The sequence below is a fragment of the Tauraco erythrolophus genome, chromosome 13 (genome assembly GCF_009769465.1).
Source record: "Tauraco erythrolophus isolate bTauEry1 chromosome 13, bTauEry1.pri, whole genome shotgun sequence".
Lineage (NCBI taxonomy): Eukaryota > Metazoa > Chordata > Aves > Musophagiformes > Musophagidae > Tauraco > Tauraco erythrolophus.
The window spans coordinates 16,124,371-16,140,689 of NC_141477.1; the positions used below are offsets into that span (position 1 = coordinate 16,124,371).

General features: G+C 39.4%; 1 protein-coding gene across 2 annotated transcripts in view; it reads right to left on the reverse strand.

The window, feature by feature from the left end:
* Positions 1-8,747: 8,747 nt before the first annotated feature.
* RADX (RPA1 related single stranded DNA binding protein, X-linked) overlaps positions 8,748-16,319 on the reverse strand; it is a 28,895-nt gene continuing 21,323 nt past the window's right edge. For both annotated transcript variants that reach the window (XM_086619603.1, XM_086619602.1), the window contains exons 12-15: positions 16,013-16,092; positions 12,005-12,298; positions 10,504-10,686; positions 8,748-9,584 (exon numbers count right to left, since the gene is read on the reverse strand). In XM_086619603.1, the coding sequence (XP_086475729.1) occupies positions 9,439-9,584; positions 10,504-10,686; positions 12,005-12,298; positions 16,013-16,092 (703 nt within the window). In that variant the 3' untranslated portion in view covers positions 8,748-9,438. The remainder of the gene's footprint in view (positions 9,585-10,503; positions 10,687-12,004; positions 12,299-16,012; positions 16,093-16,319) is intronic.

The window sequence follows — 16,319 nt, forward strand, 5'->3', positions numbered from 1 at the left end:
ATGAATTTAGTGCTCATCACATTGATTACCTTGGAAGCTAAAGAAACAGGAGTAAATGCCAGCGTGGTGAGGTCCTGGGGGCTCTGGAAAATCCCACACCTGGTCACAGATCTCCGGCAGCCTGCGTGCTGCAGAGGTGAGCACAGCCCTAGGAATTTTTATGGCTGCTCGTAGCCTTTCTGGAAGGAAAAGGCTGTTTGCTCCGGAGATCGGACAGTCCAATCCGGCTCTGAGCAGGAGACAGCTGCCCAGGGCCGTGACTGGTTGGGTTTGAGTATCTCCAAGGATGGAGACTGCACAATCTCTCTGGGCAGCCTGCCACACTGTTCAACCACTCTCACAGTGAAGATGTTTTTTCTTATGTAATTTCTTGTTTATTCCCATTGCCTCTATTTCTTTCATGGGCACCACTGAGAGGAGTCTGGCTCCATCATATTTACCCTCTCTGGCCTCATCAGGACTTCATACACATGGATGAGAACCCCTCAAGCCTTCTCCAGATGGGCCCAGCCCAGCTCTCCCAGCCTCTCCTTGCAGTGACGACTCCCATTAGTGAAGGGCTGTGTGCTTCACCCTTCCTGCCACTGCCCTCACTCCATCCACACCTCTTACCCCATCAAAGACGTGAAGCCATTTGGAGAATTTTCTCGGACACTAAATGGAAGAATTTACACTATGAGAACATTGACTTCACAGAGGCATCTGTTAGCAGAGCCATTTCACAAGGAATAAATGACAAGGCAAGTTCATGGCATCTGCTTTGCATGGACATTCTTGGAAGTTCATCTGCTTTCACCTGCAGGTCCCACAGGCTGTTCAAAGCTAGGACAGAGAGCCCAGCTTTTTCTATAGTAAACAGATGAGATAATTCAGAATGTGTTGTAAAACAGAAATTACTCTGAAGATCAAATAGGCAATAATATTTTAGAGAGTGAAGATGAGGAACCTGAGCAAGACTTTATACCAGCTTTCAAAACAAATGATAACCCCAAACTTAATTGTCAGGCATTTAGCCCACAAGTTTATAATTGGTATTGCATCGAGAGCTAGTAAGATCCTATCTCAAAGTATGTCTGAGATAACAAAAGTTAGACTTTGAGGCTACAGAATATCCCGGAAACGAGTTGAAAGGAAACACAAATCCACAACAACGTTTTTTTTTCAATTACTGTCAGGATTGCCAACTATTTCTACTGTACGGACAAACTGAGATATCTACTTGCTCCTGTTGTACAACAGTTCTGCCAGGGTGCTGGTCTTCACAAGTTTTGGAGGCTTTAACCAGCAAGAGAGTTCCCTTTCGCTAGGTCTTCGTAAATCCCTTGGAGAAAACCTTTCACAACACACTTGATATTATACCTCAGCTGCTATATTGGACTATAACGTCAGCAACAACGGTGTTTTATGGGGTTTTTTTATACTATCTCCAGTCTTCTATTTTCTCTTGTAAATGAACAGGAAAAAAGGAAAAAAATTCCAGTGACAAGAGTATGCAGCCCTCCAGCAGCCTGTGCCAGTGCTGCTTACAAAGCATGGCCCAAACCAGCTGCTTCGTGACTTTGCAGAGCATTGTTATTCTGCTGCTGTCTGTGGGCTGGTATTGTTACTGAAAACAGGAGCCCCAAAGTACCCTGTTTAAATTTGGCTGTGTTTCAAAAACTTGATAATTCCTGGAATTTCCATTTAAGTTTCAAGGAACGGTGCTGAAAAAATGTCGTTACAGAGGCATATTCCATTTCCTTTCCAGAGCAGATCACATAAGTGCTGGAACTACTAAAAAGAGACATTTTTCTTCTAGCAAAAGCTTAGTCTCTGTACCATTGGATCAATCTAACTTAATGCAAATAAGACACAAATACCTACAGAAAATCTTTCAGATTAAAGTAGAGCATTTTCCCATCAGTGCTTCGTGTAATCAGAGAGGAATGGGAAAGTTGTTACTAATATCTCAACCTCTAAAATCTTCCACAGTAAAAGCTATTAATGTATCGGTTTTATCTTAGGTGTGTGTGTATCAACAAACCGATACCCAGTAACAGGTAAACCTGATGACAGGTAAAAGGAACTGCAGTAGAGGATGAGGAAGGAGTCACCAAGAGGGGAGTTTTTTCCCTTTGTTCTTTCCCAGCAGCTTCACATTGTCAACGTTTCCTGCACACCTGGACTTTGCCCAGAACAAACTATTTCACTGCTGTGAAACTGAGCGGGTGCTTTATGATTTGAAATACATACAAACGACTGTACTGCTGTAACAGAAAATAAGGTTGGCTGGAAAGCTCTGTTGAGCTGGAGCACCTCTGCTATGGAGACAGGCTGAGAGAGTTGGGGCTGTTCAGCTGGAGAAGAGAAAGCTCCAGGGAGACCTTCGAGCAGCTTTCCAGTACCGAAAGGGGCCTACAGGAAAGCTGGAGAGGGATTTTTACAAAGGTACGTAGTGACAGGACAAGGGGCAATGGCTTTAAACTGAAAGAGGGGAGATTTCGATTGGATCTAAGGAAGAAATTCTTCCCTCTGAGGGTGGTGAGACACTGGCACAGGTTGCCCAGAGGAACTGTGGCTGCCCCATCCCTTGAAGTGTTCAAGGCCAGGTTGGATGAGGCTTTGAGCAACCTGATCTAGTGGAAGGTGTCCTTGCCCATGGCAGAGGGGTTGGCACTAGATGGTCTGTAAGGTCCCTTCCAACACAAACCATTCTATTCTATTCAAGTCAGCAAGGAGGGAGAAGGACAGCAGGAAACTGTGGCCATGGCTCCAAGGCCTCCCAAATAACCAACGTGATGGGATTCCTATAGCCCCCCACAGCAGCAGAGCAATACCGGCGGATGACTGGAGATGTCAGGGCTGGCCTCAACCAAGAGCTGGCCGATAACCCTGGAGGCTGCAGCTCCTTGGACCGCCACCCAAATAGCAGAAAGGAGTAATTCCCAAGTCTCCTCTCTGGGTGATGCCCAGATTCCAGCCAAATAGGAGAGATTTCCCCAGCCCTGTGAACAACTCTACTGTACAAAAATAAATCATCTCCAAGCACTATTTTGCTCTAAGAGCTGTTCTGTAATGACCACTCCTCTCCCAGGCTTTTTCTGTTTTACCTAAAGAACGTACGGCTCCACGCTTTGCACTGAGGGATACAAGCACAGAGAGAAGATGCTTCTCTCATACTGATTTGACGAAGAGCTCACCTCACTGAAGTATTTTGCCCTCACCGTTTTTAAAGCACGTGACTACTAGACTGATTTATGAACCTTCTTTGCCACCAAACAGATTGTAATACCCACTTTAATCCTGCAGGATGACTATAGGAAATAGTCCTACAGAAATCACAATTTGTCTTTGAGAAAACAAAACGAATTAAATTAAGAAACATGGGACTTCATGTCTCATGAAATACACTCTCAGGTGATATATCTGTTGCTTTAAAGATTTAAAAAAACTTTTTAGTTCTAGGAAAAAAAAATCTGAACAATTAGTCTGCTGTCAGAGCACATCCTAGATAATTATCTAATTATCTTACTTCTGGCATCTAGTCGTCGAGGGCGTGACATCCTAGTTACCCAGCCTGTCTAAAGGTTCCATCCCATTGTCCTCCGCTGACGCTGGTGCAACGGGCCGCCCTGCTCCTGCCACACTCAAGCCTTGGGCCAGCTGGAGCCACCACCACTTGCAAGAAACGCAGCTGGCACCGATTTTGCAGCTACAGAAAGCCAGCACAATTCTTTCTTCATTCATCCAGCGTTAGTACGAGCTGGCACACTCCAAAACCAAAGCAGCAAGTTAATCTGAATCTTGAGATAACCGGCCACTGAAATCTAAATCACTTTCTTCAGAGGTAGAACGAAGGCTTTGGCTTATTGGCTCTGAGTTTCTGGCCAAACATTTAAGCTCCCTTTGCAAACACAGTGAAAGCTGGCTGGGCAGTACAACAAGCCACCGCGCTTCCAGTGCCATACAGTGTATTTTTAACTGAGTTGGGCAAAACCCTCTTTAGGATGCTTTTTTTTTTTTTTTTTTTTTTTGGTGGAGCTGAGCCTCACGTGATGGTTAGATTTGCAAAGCATCTGGGCTCAACAGCTTGCAACATCCTGAGGTGGCAACACAAACCAGCACGAGGATGTGATCGATAAAACACTAGCTCATCTCCGGATTAAAAATCGCTCAGTTTGCTCACAAAATCAGACGAGCAAGACTTAAGCCAAAGGATTCCCAGTGCAGCTCCACCAACGTGGCTTTCACAGAATTAGCTACGTATACGTATGCTTTGTACTAAAGTGCTTATTAGACAGGTTGATTCAGAGGAAACACACAGAAATAAAAGCCAAGCGATCCAGTATCACAGTCAGCTTCTCAGTTTTTCCCTTACCACGGATTCATGGCTACTAGGGTCAGAATGGGCGATTACAATCATTTTGACTAACCTTTCATTAAGGAATTCGGGAATCCTAGAAGAGGTTGAGATCAGCCACTATTCAGGAAGGATTAGAACAATTTAGAGGGGAAAAAAAAAAAGAAAAAAATGTGGCACACTTGTAGCTTCATTTGTGTCCTAGATGACCTTTGAAGGTCCCTTCCAGCCCTAACGATTCTATGATTCTATGATTCTCTAACCTCGAAAAATAAACTAGGGCCTTTAAAGCAGATACTATGGGTTTTTCTGCATCACTAAAATAATTTGCGTGCTGTAAATGTAAAAAAAAAAGGTACTAACTTCAGAAACTCACCAGTTTGGCTACACTGTACCAAGCTCAGAACATAACAGCAGAGTATTTCTTACTAAGCACTGACCTCTAGACTCAAACTGCACAATACATTTTTTTTCCCCCACTGAATTTCTACATTAAAGCAACAACTGTCCACAAACACAACTGCTTCCTTACAGCCCGGCTGTGCTGTCCTGCACCAAACTTCAGAGAAACGATGAGGTTTCAGCGCCTCACGCTGTGATACTCACCGAGATGCCGCATCAGGATGGCGTTGCTGCCTTTGTGCGGCGCGTTGCATATGACAGCCGCTACTGCCCCTCTTTTGGCGGCCACTCGAATTTTTTCAGCAAAACTGCAATTGCCTCTTTCAATCAGTGCTATCCACAGGGATCGTGTGATGGTGAACTCAGTATCCGCGTCGCAGGCTTGAAGATGACCAGATTTAGGAATGCCCACAAGCCCCTGAACGCCAAACCGAGGGGAATTCCTGCCATACACGCCACGTGCACTGGTTGAACATCACGCTGTTGTCAGTGCTGTTGAAATAGAGTAAGTCTAACAAGGCACTCATGGAAAACGTCTCCACAACGTAATAATATAAAATTATCACCACGCAGCATGAAACCTTGAGCTTTCCTGCTCGCTCCATGGATTATCACATAAGCACAAAACATCGATGTCCACAGGTATTTTCGGCCAGCGGTGGCTGTTGTTTGCCCCCAGTCTGCCAAGGGGTTTGAAATTTCAGTTCCAGCAGGAACTTGACACCACCCAGGTAAGTCCTTGATGTGTCAGGGAGCTTATCTGGAGTGGGGGCTGGGACGAGACAGGAGCGACACACCTGCCTATGGCAGAGATGCAGAGCGAAGGACGTGCAAGTAACCTTCAGCCCTGACTTTCTGCTCCTTTTTCACAAAGGATCGTTCTCCTTCTCTCCCGTTACTGCACAAATCCTAGCTTTGATGCTGCTTCCTTCTCTAGCCAGCTGCTCCTTCAGGAGTCTGAATGCCACCGCAGAGGATCAGGTCACCTTTCATTCAGTGATGTACGCTCTTTGTGATGCAAATGACCTTGCTGGAAAGGTCAAAGGTGGAGGAAGGGAAATATTAAAAAAATTTACCCATCTTACAGACTAAGATAACCAAGTCATTCCCCACATTTCTCCTTTCAGATTCTTTCAGTCATCTACTCTGTCAGGTCCAGCTTGTTCTGGTACTCATCATGAACTGATTTTAACATTTACACCAATGCAGAGATGTAGAATCACCTAAACTGATCACAAAAGCAAACTACATCTTTCAGCTCATTTCACACTCTAGTTCACTTTCAAGATTTACATTAAGATGTTTGCATGATTATCATCACACAACTCTCCATTTCTGGATGTAGGCTCTATAGATTCTTTCTCTGAATTCAGTCAGTGTTGCGTTCCATAACGATTACTAGTATCAACTTTTGTTTCCTTGTATTAGATCAGAAAAATGAAAATCTTGCTCATGTCAGAACTCTCTAGTCCGTAATGAAAATAAAGAGAAATTGTAAAGTCATCAAGACCTTTTTCCTGTTCTTCTGCAAAAGTCATGCTGCACCCAGTGTTGAAAGCCCAGAGAAGCTGCAACCGGTGGCATACATTTTGATGGAAGCTGGACCTAGCTCTCCTGTAAAGATTCTTTAAAAGAGTAAAAACATGACCGTGGAGAAGATTCTTGAAAAACCGAAACAGCTTTCAGAAGTGAAAAGAAAATGGAAAGAAATGGAAAGAAATAATCCAAGATGTTTACATATATTAATTCATTTATTTATATTCTCCAGTTTTTGGTGTGGCACTAGTTGTACATCACATTAATTCAAAACCGATCTTACCTCTAAGATCTATGACTCAGCAAGTTTTACACACTCAAAAGTACCATTAGCTACATACAGTTTACCTTTCTCCGTTTTTCTTTGACATTAATGCTGGATACATAAGAAACATGCAAATATAAGATTTTAGAGTACAGTTGTCTGGCTGGGTATGAATTCTACAGTTAGATGTGCTCTGATAGTATTTTATTCTCAGCAGTAGCAATACACAGCAGCAAGAAAGATAACTCCTACGGCATTTTGCAGGAGTAAAGATTCTGTATCTTGGTTTAACATGGCAAAAGAAACATGTTTTGACAGACTCAGGATCAAAAATTTGGTTTTATACTTGTGTCAATAAACACCAAGTGAAATAAACCATCGAGCCGTTTCCTTGCAGAGAGGACCTTCACCCCAGTGCTATAGCACTGGTTTGGCAGGGAGGAGGGAGACAGAGTGGTGAAACCATATATTAACACTGCAACACTTCAGAAACTGAAGTGGGCAAATTACGTTCAGTGTAACTTATGGGGCTGGGGTAAGTGCCTCTACAGAATGACCCAGAGTACTGAAATTCAAAGTCTACTACGGGCATTTAATTCTGCAGGAGGAAATATCTCTCCTTCCCAGTTTTTGCCATGAAATTTTCAAACGCCACTTCTGTAAAATAAAATTATATATTTTAAAGTCTCAAGCTCATATTAGACATATTCCATACCATTCTGGTATTTCTTTTAGAGTTAGGAAGTCCTAACACGGAGGAGGAAATGATTAATGCTACATGTTTAAAGTGTAGTAAGCAGCAGAACGCAGCAAACAGCCTTTGCTGCATTTCCATTGCATGGGACGGACGGAGCGGCTGGAACGACTCAGCTCTGAGCTCTGTGACAGCATTAGCCACATCATCTCTTTTGTACAAAGATAATTACTTTAAAAATCGCTTCTAGAAATAATTGTTTCATTAAAATTAGACTTCGACGTGAAGTATATCTACATTAAAAAATACTGGCTGACACAGTCAGCATGGCTCAGCTTGGTACACGAAGTGCTGCTGGTCCCATTCTAGAGCAATGGCCTCTGATCTTCACATACCCCAAAGCAACAAAATTTCACAAATAACATTGCAAGCAATGCCGTGCTCTTCTCAGGTTGGTATGTTTTCTTTTTGCCTTCTGTGGCACGGTTACAAACTACTCTGAAAGGCATGGGTTGACAAATATTGCTCCAGAACTAATACTATATGATCCACACAAAATACAAACATACAATACATAGTCACATTTAATTAACTTTTAGTCCCTGTGCAATTTAAGTTAAGCTTTTCTCATTAACACATTTTTTAAAATGTAAACCACACTAGAGACACGGAATAATTTTATCAATTTCTTTAGAATGTTAAGGCTTTTACTTTTTATCTGAAGTTGCCTATGAACTTGTACTATAATAAAGACAGTTACGTTTCTCTTTAAATAACCATTAACTGAAGTTAGGGTACAGAATTTAAGTACTTCAAGACAAAGTCCATTGTCCCTAGGGCAGATAAGTGAGCTACTAGTTGAAAGAGATAATCCTCAATTACCAACAGGCTGCTAAAACACACCTAGAAGTTTTCCACAAAAGAATAGATCTGTTCCTCTAAATTAACTCTGTGGGTTTTGGTCAATAACAGTACAATTTAATTGGCAAGCTTCCATAATGCAATCATTTCTTCTCAAAGAACTGAACTGAGACCAGCGTTTCACATAGGCAAGTTGTCAAATAACAATGTGCTTTAGCTCCTGCTTGAGAATAATTTCCTAAGGATCCAGTTGTATAAATGATTTGAGGCTGTTTGACATGGGAGGAAAAAGTGGGACTTGGTTCTGAACTCAGCAGGAGCCAGCTGCTACTTAGTATACAGGCAAAAAGTTGACAGAATTTTACAGAGTCTTAGGCTCTTGTGGAAGCAGCAGCTTCTTGCAGCTGCTGAGCTCCTTCATGTACTCAGAACACAGCCGTTACTAAAAAGAAAGAGGATAGCGGTGACTAACAGAAAAGAACCTAATGGTGTGTCAAACTGTGTATCCTGCCATGCTAAGCACTCCTTAAAGATAGTTTTTCTCTTGCAAAGCTAAAATCAAGTTCTACTAACACAATTTCTTTTTTTAAATATTTCATTATTTTTTTTAATTAATAAATAAAATATGTTAAAAACCTTTGGCTGCTACACTCACTACTCAACGCTGTATATACAAAAGCAGACATATAAAAACACAGCAGTTGACCTTGCTCAGGTAAAAAGAATTCAAAGTAGCTTCTTGGATCACTGAGTCCAGCCCCCACAACTAAAGGCACCAGGGTATTTAATCCCTTTCACAGTAAGCTTCCAGCCTAAAGAGCAGTTAGGCTGCCCCTAGAACCTCTCACTAAAAGATCACTATGGAAAATAACAACTCTAATCCTAAAATTCATTCTAATTTCCAGCCTAAATTTCTATCACAGCCAGTTAATTCTTTCACAAACATTGCCTTTAATATTGGGAAAACCTGCCTCCCTTCTCCGTTCTCACTCTGATATATACATTTCCAGTGTATTTATATGCACTCACAGAGAGAGAGAGATGACAATCACACTCCTTGGTGCCCTACCAAAAGATAAGCTCACTGTTCTGCCTATTCATCCTTCTTGAACATAAGTGACCAAGACATCGTGCAATCTGTTTCAAGACTGCCGAAAAATAAAGGCAACAATCGTCCTCCTCAGTTACATGGATGACCACTACAATTGCTCTAAGAATCATAGTTTTATGTTTGTGTCTGCTAGTTCTAGAAAAGTGCAATGTGTAGAGGGTGTGTTCAAGTTACAGCAATTTTATTTCCCTCCTTCTGAACAATATAAATTTGAAAAATAAGTTACTAAATTACACTGGATCCAGCACATCAGGTTCCACTGTCTTGTAGATTTTGCTCAGAAAGACTTCCACCTTATCATCACCCAAATGACAGATGTCCAAGATGCAGACAACGTGTTTGCCATCTAGATCCATTGCTGCTTTTACAATTTCATCTAGAAGTTAAGAAAAGGTGTTTTAATATACATACAGTAAAAAGGTACACTGAATTGACATTGTTTTCCACACAGTAATGTGCATATATTCAACCTTCTTTCAGTGAAAAACTTCACTCTAGCTATTAAACATGCTGGCCTACTGCTTTTTTGTTTGTTTGTTTTGGGTTCTTTTTGTAGAATTTTATTAGTAAATTCAATCACTAGAAATGACAGCATCAGAACTTACATATGGAAAAGCTGAAGTATGCATAACTTCACCATCAGGGATTCTCAGATTATATAGTATTATTCAAGAAAAAGTAAAGATGCATTTAAATAAAACCAGGTCCATCTACATAAACATGCAGGAAAACACAATGCTTATAGAGCACTTCACAGCATGATACACCTTCATAGTGTTCACAATGTTTGCTGTGAGGTGCCACTAATTAGAAGCATAAACTGAAGGAAAATAATTCCATAGCAGAGAAGTACTTCAGTTTATGGGCACTGTAGGTGGCGTTAAAGCAGCTGTTCAAAGTGGCACTGGCAAAATGGATTGACTGATGGACAGTTATTCCACTCTATTTCAAAGCAGATCACGCCAAACATTCACACGCTTCACCACACATACAGACCTCTCTGTCAGCATAATTTTGCATCAACAAATAACTGTGAATACTATCTGAGTCACCCAGAAGTTTGTGGTTTGGATATTAAAATCTTATCTTCAGAGTACAAGAACAGCTCTAGTAAAAACTGCCTTGAAAGTTCAGTATTACATCTATTTACTGAAGATGGTCACATAGGATTTGCATATCCTTCACTGAAGAAGTTAACAACGTCTGACCTACAACAGAGATTTCTGCAGAGGATTAACATTGAAAGATAAAAAAAGAAACGATAAATGAGTAATGTCAGTGAAAGCCAGTCTCACTTGAAAGTGGAAACATGTCACGAAGCCTTCCATTGCTCGTGGCTTTCTGCTGACGTGCAGAGATGCAACTCATACAAGACAATAACGTATCATTTTCAGTGTCTTCTAGTTGAAATAAGTGGGGATCTTCAGGACAAAACAGTGGAAGAAATGCAACATCTATTGCTACATCGTGGTTTATACCTGTTAAAAGAAAAACAATAAGTTAGCAGAAAACTCTGTCTTCAGCCCATTAGCAACTTCATGCACCGTTTTTCTTTTTTTCTTTAAAAACCCAAACTATTGCAGGCTGAACACTGGCTTTTATTTACTTGCTCTTTGTCCATTAATTAATAACTGACATCTAAAAATACATATCTCTCTATGTACATATATTTATACATAAACACACTCAAGTTGATATGATGCTATAACATACTCTGCTTCAAGGCTAACAATGCTGTTAGCTCAGAAACCATTAAACCAACATGGGAAGCCATTTCACACTCCTATTTTCACTTTATCGCTGCTACAAAGGCAGAGGAATTCATTTTAGGACCAGTGTATCTATGCAGCACGCGGTGCACTACTCGTGCTACTTTCATCTTGAATATTACATTTTAAGTCCCAGGCTTCTAATGACTGTAAATATTCCAACACCTTCTCTGCAAATCTCCCTTAGCAAATAATGGAAACTTTTAAATTATGGGAACTTAACAGAAGCATCGTTAAGCTAGGCCATTTCCTTCTCCTTTTAATGGGAAAACAAAATGAAACAGATTAATATCCCACAGTAATGCTAACAAAACACATCAACTTGCTTATTTATACTTTAACAGAGAAAGATCAATCGACTGACGCTCTGTGCTAACCAGAAACAGCAGAGAGCAGCCGTTGAGTATGGCTGAGACACAGCCCTTAATTCTCTAGCATGGGAGAAAAGCACTCCGGGAGCAACAGCACCCAAAACCCAACTCAATGAGAATAAAGCTCAAAAGAAGCATTTACAATTGTCCTCGTCCCTTTAAGAACACTAACTCGTTTCTGGTGAACACCTGTCCAGCAGGAAAGTCAGCTGACAATCAAGAGCAATTGAATAACTTACCTGATTATATTGGACTGGTTGAACTCGGGATCAGGACTTACCCCTAACTGTAATAATCAATAGCATAAGAACTACATACATCCTTCAAATGATACACATAAACTTATACAGAAAATTGCAATTATATCAAAAGTGATACTAGAAACAAGATACTAATTCATTTCACGTAAAGGTATTTTTAATGAGAATGACAACTTTCCGGTAAAAAATTATCCTAAATCGTGTCTAACAAAAATCTAAAATGTCAATCATTCTTTTTAATTTCAAGAAACACTCAGAATCAACTGTTTAACTTAGAGAAATCCATTCAGTTTCTGACAAACCTTCAAGTCATTCTCAAGCTAACGCAGCAAAGAGCTATGATCTTATATTGCTCTTGCTTAATCTTTTTTAGAAGCCGAGCTACCAAATACTTACCCAGAACTGTCACTTCATAATACCCAAGACCACTAGCACTTTTAAACTCATTGATATTTTTATCTGTTCTGGTTTCTTTTGGCTGGTGCACTGCTGCATGAAGGTTATACTGTTGCATAAGTAAGTCTTTGTGCACATAATCAAATTTACGTGGGATGCTTTCTGGGAAAATCATGCTGTGATGCAAATATTTCATTAACTTGTCTTTCACTTGTGCCCACAGGTCACTCTGCCATGAATCACAAGTTCTTCCAGTCTCTTCACTTTCAGGTATATCACTCATTCCTTCTCGGTCTATTATAAACACAGAAAATATTTAGTTGCTTATACACTCATAGAATCGTATCACTTCTCTGCTAGAGGAGAAATATTTTCCTTCAAACATTTCAATTACGAAGACGCGGCAGAACATTCAACACAGTGAATTAAACTAGAGGTGGAACATGAGTAAACTGGTAATCTTAGAGGCTACACTTGTAAAAAGACTTATTTCACCACATGAAGAGCACCATATTGCCTTGTTTTTGGAGGGTATGTAACTTGTTTAACAAACAGCCAGAAATCATGAAAACAAGTTTAAAAAATGGTACAAGTGAAGGTAAACTTTTCCATCCCTTGCACACTAACTGTATGCTTACATTGAGGACTATGCTTCATTTAAAGTTTTCTTGCTATACAATGATAGCTCCATTCTTCTTTCCTATTGCATGTAACTTGAGGATTGCTAATGGTAAAAGCTTTTATAACCATCACTTTCAGTTTTGAAGGCAAGCGTTAAAGCCCACTTTTTGAGTTTATCAGAAAGCTCATTTCAAAATATTCCCAGTATAGCCTTGGATCTTCTCCATCTCCTGTGAAACAACTTCTCATCAAGTATCCTCCTGAACTGGGTATATTATCCACCCCAACATATCTCCATGAACATAAGCTTTTTTACTTTACTTCTTTTTAGCGTCATAATCGCTACGATGGAGTATCAGGATTTTCAAAAAATGAAGAAACTAGAATGTACACAGACAAACTTGATATAATATATGCAAGAATATTCAACAAAGGAAATAAGAGTCTTGCTGCATTGAATTAGACAACAAAGGACAGTGAATTTAAAGACAATTGACACTAATATTAAATGGAAAGTGTGCTCTGGATTGCATAAAGCAGTCTGTAGTGTTTTTCCCACACAACTGGAATTCATCATATAAGGCAAAGGGGCACACGAAAACTGCTACACAAAGAAACATTTTTTTCTTAACAAATTACTTTGAATACTTTACAGTATTCTCTACAACTGTGAAGACTTAATACTATACAATAGGCAAACAAAGTACAAAAAAGTTTCAGAATATAAGTAGTGAAATTAAAAAAAAACCCTTCTCTTCCTAAAACTTCAATCATGACTTTACTTTTCTCCCTCAATATATCATTGGTGCTGTGATTTGTGTGTCCCGTTTGTACACTCATTCTTAGCATAAACAGACGCGTAACCAGGACAGCACAGTATAAACAGCCACCACTGGTTATTTAAACGAGAAGATACTGTTCTTGCAAACACTTTTGTTAGTAAATCTAATTCGGTGCATTTCTGCTTGAGTTACGTTTCACGTTATCTTACAGCACAGACTACAATCTTTTGCTCCTTTGAGTAAATGAAATTCCAGTGAGTGAACCTGATCCCAGTACTGCTCCCTCCCCACGCCTGAGATATTTCAACATTTTAAAAATACACTTTAGTAATTTATTTTGTTTTGGATATCTCTGTTGGCTGTTTTTGTACATCTATTAAACGACTATTCAAAAAGTGTTACTTTGATGCAAGCTGCTACCATACGGAGCTGCTAAGAGACAGAAGTCTCAGCACTGCTAATACATAGTTATAAAGGGAGGGGAGAAAAAAATGTCAAGTTCTCATAAATAGTTTCTAAAGGCAGCTAAGGGCAGTTTCTCTTGCTGGTGTTTTAAAAAAAACAGCTCTACCTGGGACCACGGTAACAACACTACGAAGCTTAGGATAATACTTTTTAATTTTATGATACCTGTGACCTGCGTATCAGTAAATGGAAAAATAAGTAATCTGATACGTAAGTAATTGATACACAATCTCAGAATACTGCAAAGGAAAGTTATCTTCAAAATCTGAAGGAACACAGCATAGAAAAGTGTTCGTTTTGATACATACACCATAATTAGCAGGCTTGTTAAGCAAAACATAAACATGTTGGTGTTTAGACAAAACTAGCATCAGCTAAATAATTAATAGTTTATCTAAGACTAATAATATTGCCAGTAGGATTGACATTAAATAAGAAAAATATGTGCATATGTTTAGTAGCTACATTTACTAACACCCTCATGTAATTATTGCATACTTGTGTTAGATGAGAGAGTGATTGATTTATTCTGGACTACACTAAAAATATTAGCCAACTGAAGTTGGCTAATAAATAAGGTTTCACACGCAGTGAGGAAATATCAGTGTAAATGATATTTTAATTTAAGAATAGAAGTATCAAAATATATCTGTATTTTAGATATAAATATCTAGATGGAAGTAACTAAATATAAGTATCTAACACAAGATTTCTTTACTACAGTTAAAAAGAGGCATCTATTTCACTGTACATCTTCATATCCTTTTCTTTTTTTGAAAACCAACCTTTCAAACCAACTCCTTGAAACCACATACACGCACCCATTTTACGAGATCTACACGATATCCCAACAATTCTCACGAGAGTAACAGCACAGCACAATGAACACTACAGCTACGAGAAATTCTGTAAAATAATTTCAAGTGAGAACACTGAATTTGATTTCTCATTTTTAAAAGCAACAAGAAATTTCACTGGAGACTAACAACCAATAAAAGTAATTAATTAATCAAACTTGCTTTCAGATATGTTTTCTTACTTTTGAAGAACAGATCTCCACATAGTACCTGAGGCTGTTCTTTCTCTAGAATAAAACTTCACTTTAAAAGTTATCTGTAAAGTTTTTCTCCAATTTGAAAATTTCCTCATTATTTCAGACTCTTAATATATCAAACATTTGGGAAAATTCACTTTAATTTCTATTGCTTTAAAGCAGCACAATGCAGTAGATCATCATCAATAGGCTATGAAGAAAACCTATTGAGGTCATTACTACATTAAGATCAACGGTTGCCTTGCAAAAGTAAAAGGATGGACAACGTTACACATAATATAGCGACACAAAGAAGTAAATTGGCAGATGTTAACATTGGGACAGCTGCTAGTAGTGGACGAACTTTTAGATAAAATTACATAGCTCAGAGTATATTCAGTCAGCTTTGAAAAGAGAAAAACACATCAAAATATTTGCACGAAATAAAAACCACAACAAGTTGCACATACTGGCAACTGACTCATTAGACTTCTTCCTTCATCCAAAAACAGATCTCATGAAACTAACTGCACAGGACCCGAGTTTATTTTTCAACTGAAGAGGAGGAAAGAAAAAAGTAGTAATATTAACTTTGGAAAATTTCTGAACCAAACATCGTTCTTATTACTGGCTTGTATGTTTCATCCATTTCCTCCCACATCTTTTATTTGTCTCTTTAATTGGGTACCCCCACAGCTTTGGGGCTACCTTCCCAGAGAGGGACAATTTTATGACATGCAGACCATTAAAAAAAAAGAAAAAACTGCCAACAGAAAATGTGAAGTCTTATGCTACTAAGTGCTTCTGAGGTAGAAAACTAACTTAAAACTTGTATAAAGCAACACTGGGAATTTATTCCCCGTACCGGGAAACAGCCCAACACTGTCCTTCCAGCCATCCTTTAGACCACATCAGGGACAGGACTGAGCAGAATGACATTAACAACACGCTGCTCCAGTGGCTGCCCAGAGGTTGATGTAGTCAGATGCAAAGAAGAGCTGTCTTGACAAACAAGGGTTATAAGGATATCCTTGTTGCCTGTTTTGGACCCGAAGAGAAGTAGGCTTAAACCTCCTGAGCTTAACGTAACAACTATTTGCAACGTACCTGTGCCGTACTGTAAACTGTCTGACACAGCCTGTCCACTTTTATCTTGCACAAAATCTTCATGTTGCAATTTATCCGAGCTATAAAAAGAAAGTTATAGTATGTGTATATATATATTTAAAATCTATTTAACTTCAAACACCATGCAGCAAAAGTTCAAACCTTGACAGATTTCTAGTCATAAATGATACAAGCTCGAATGAGTGAGCACTAGTACTTGGTTTCATGCCACAAGACTTGTAATATAGCAGCTTGACAGAACGAGACCTACTACACTCAGTAAATCAGTTTTGAAGAGCTTAGGACA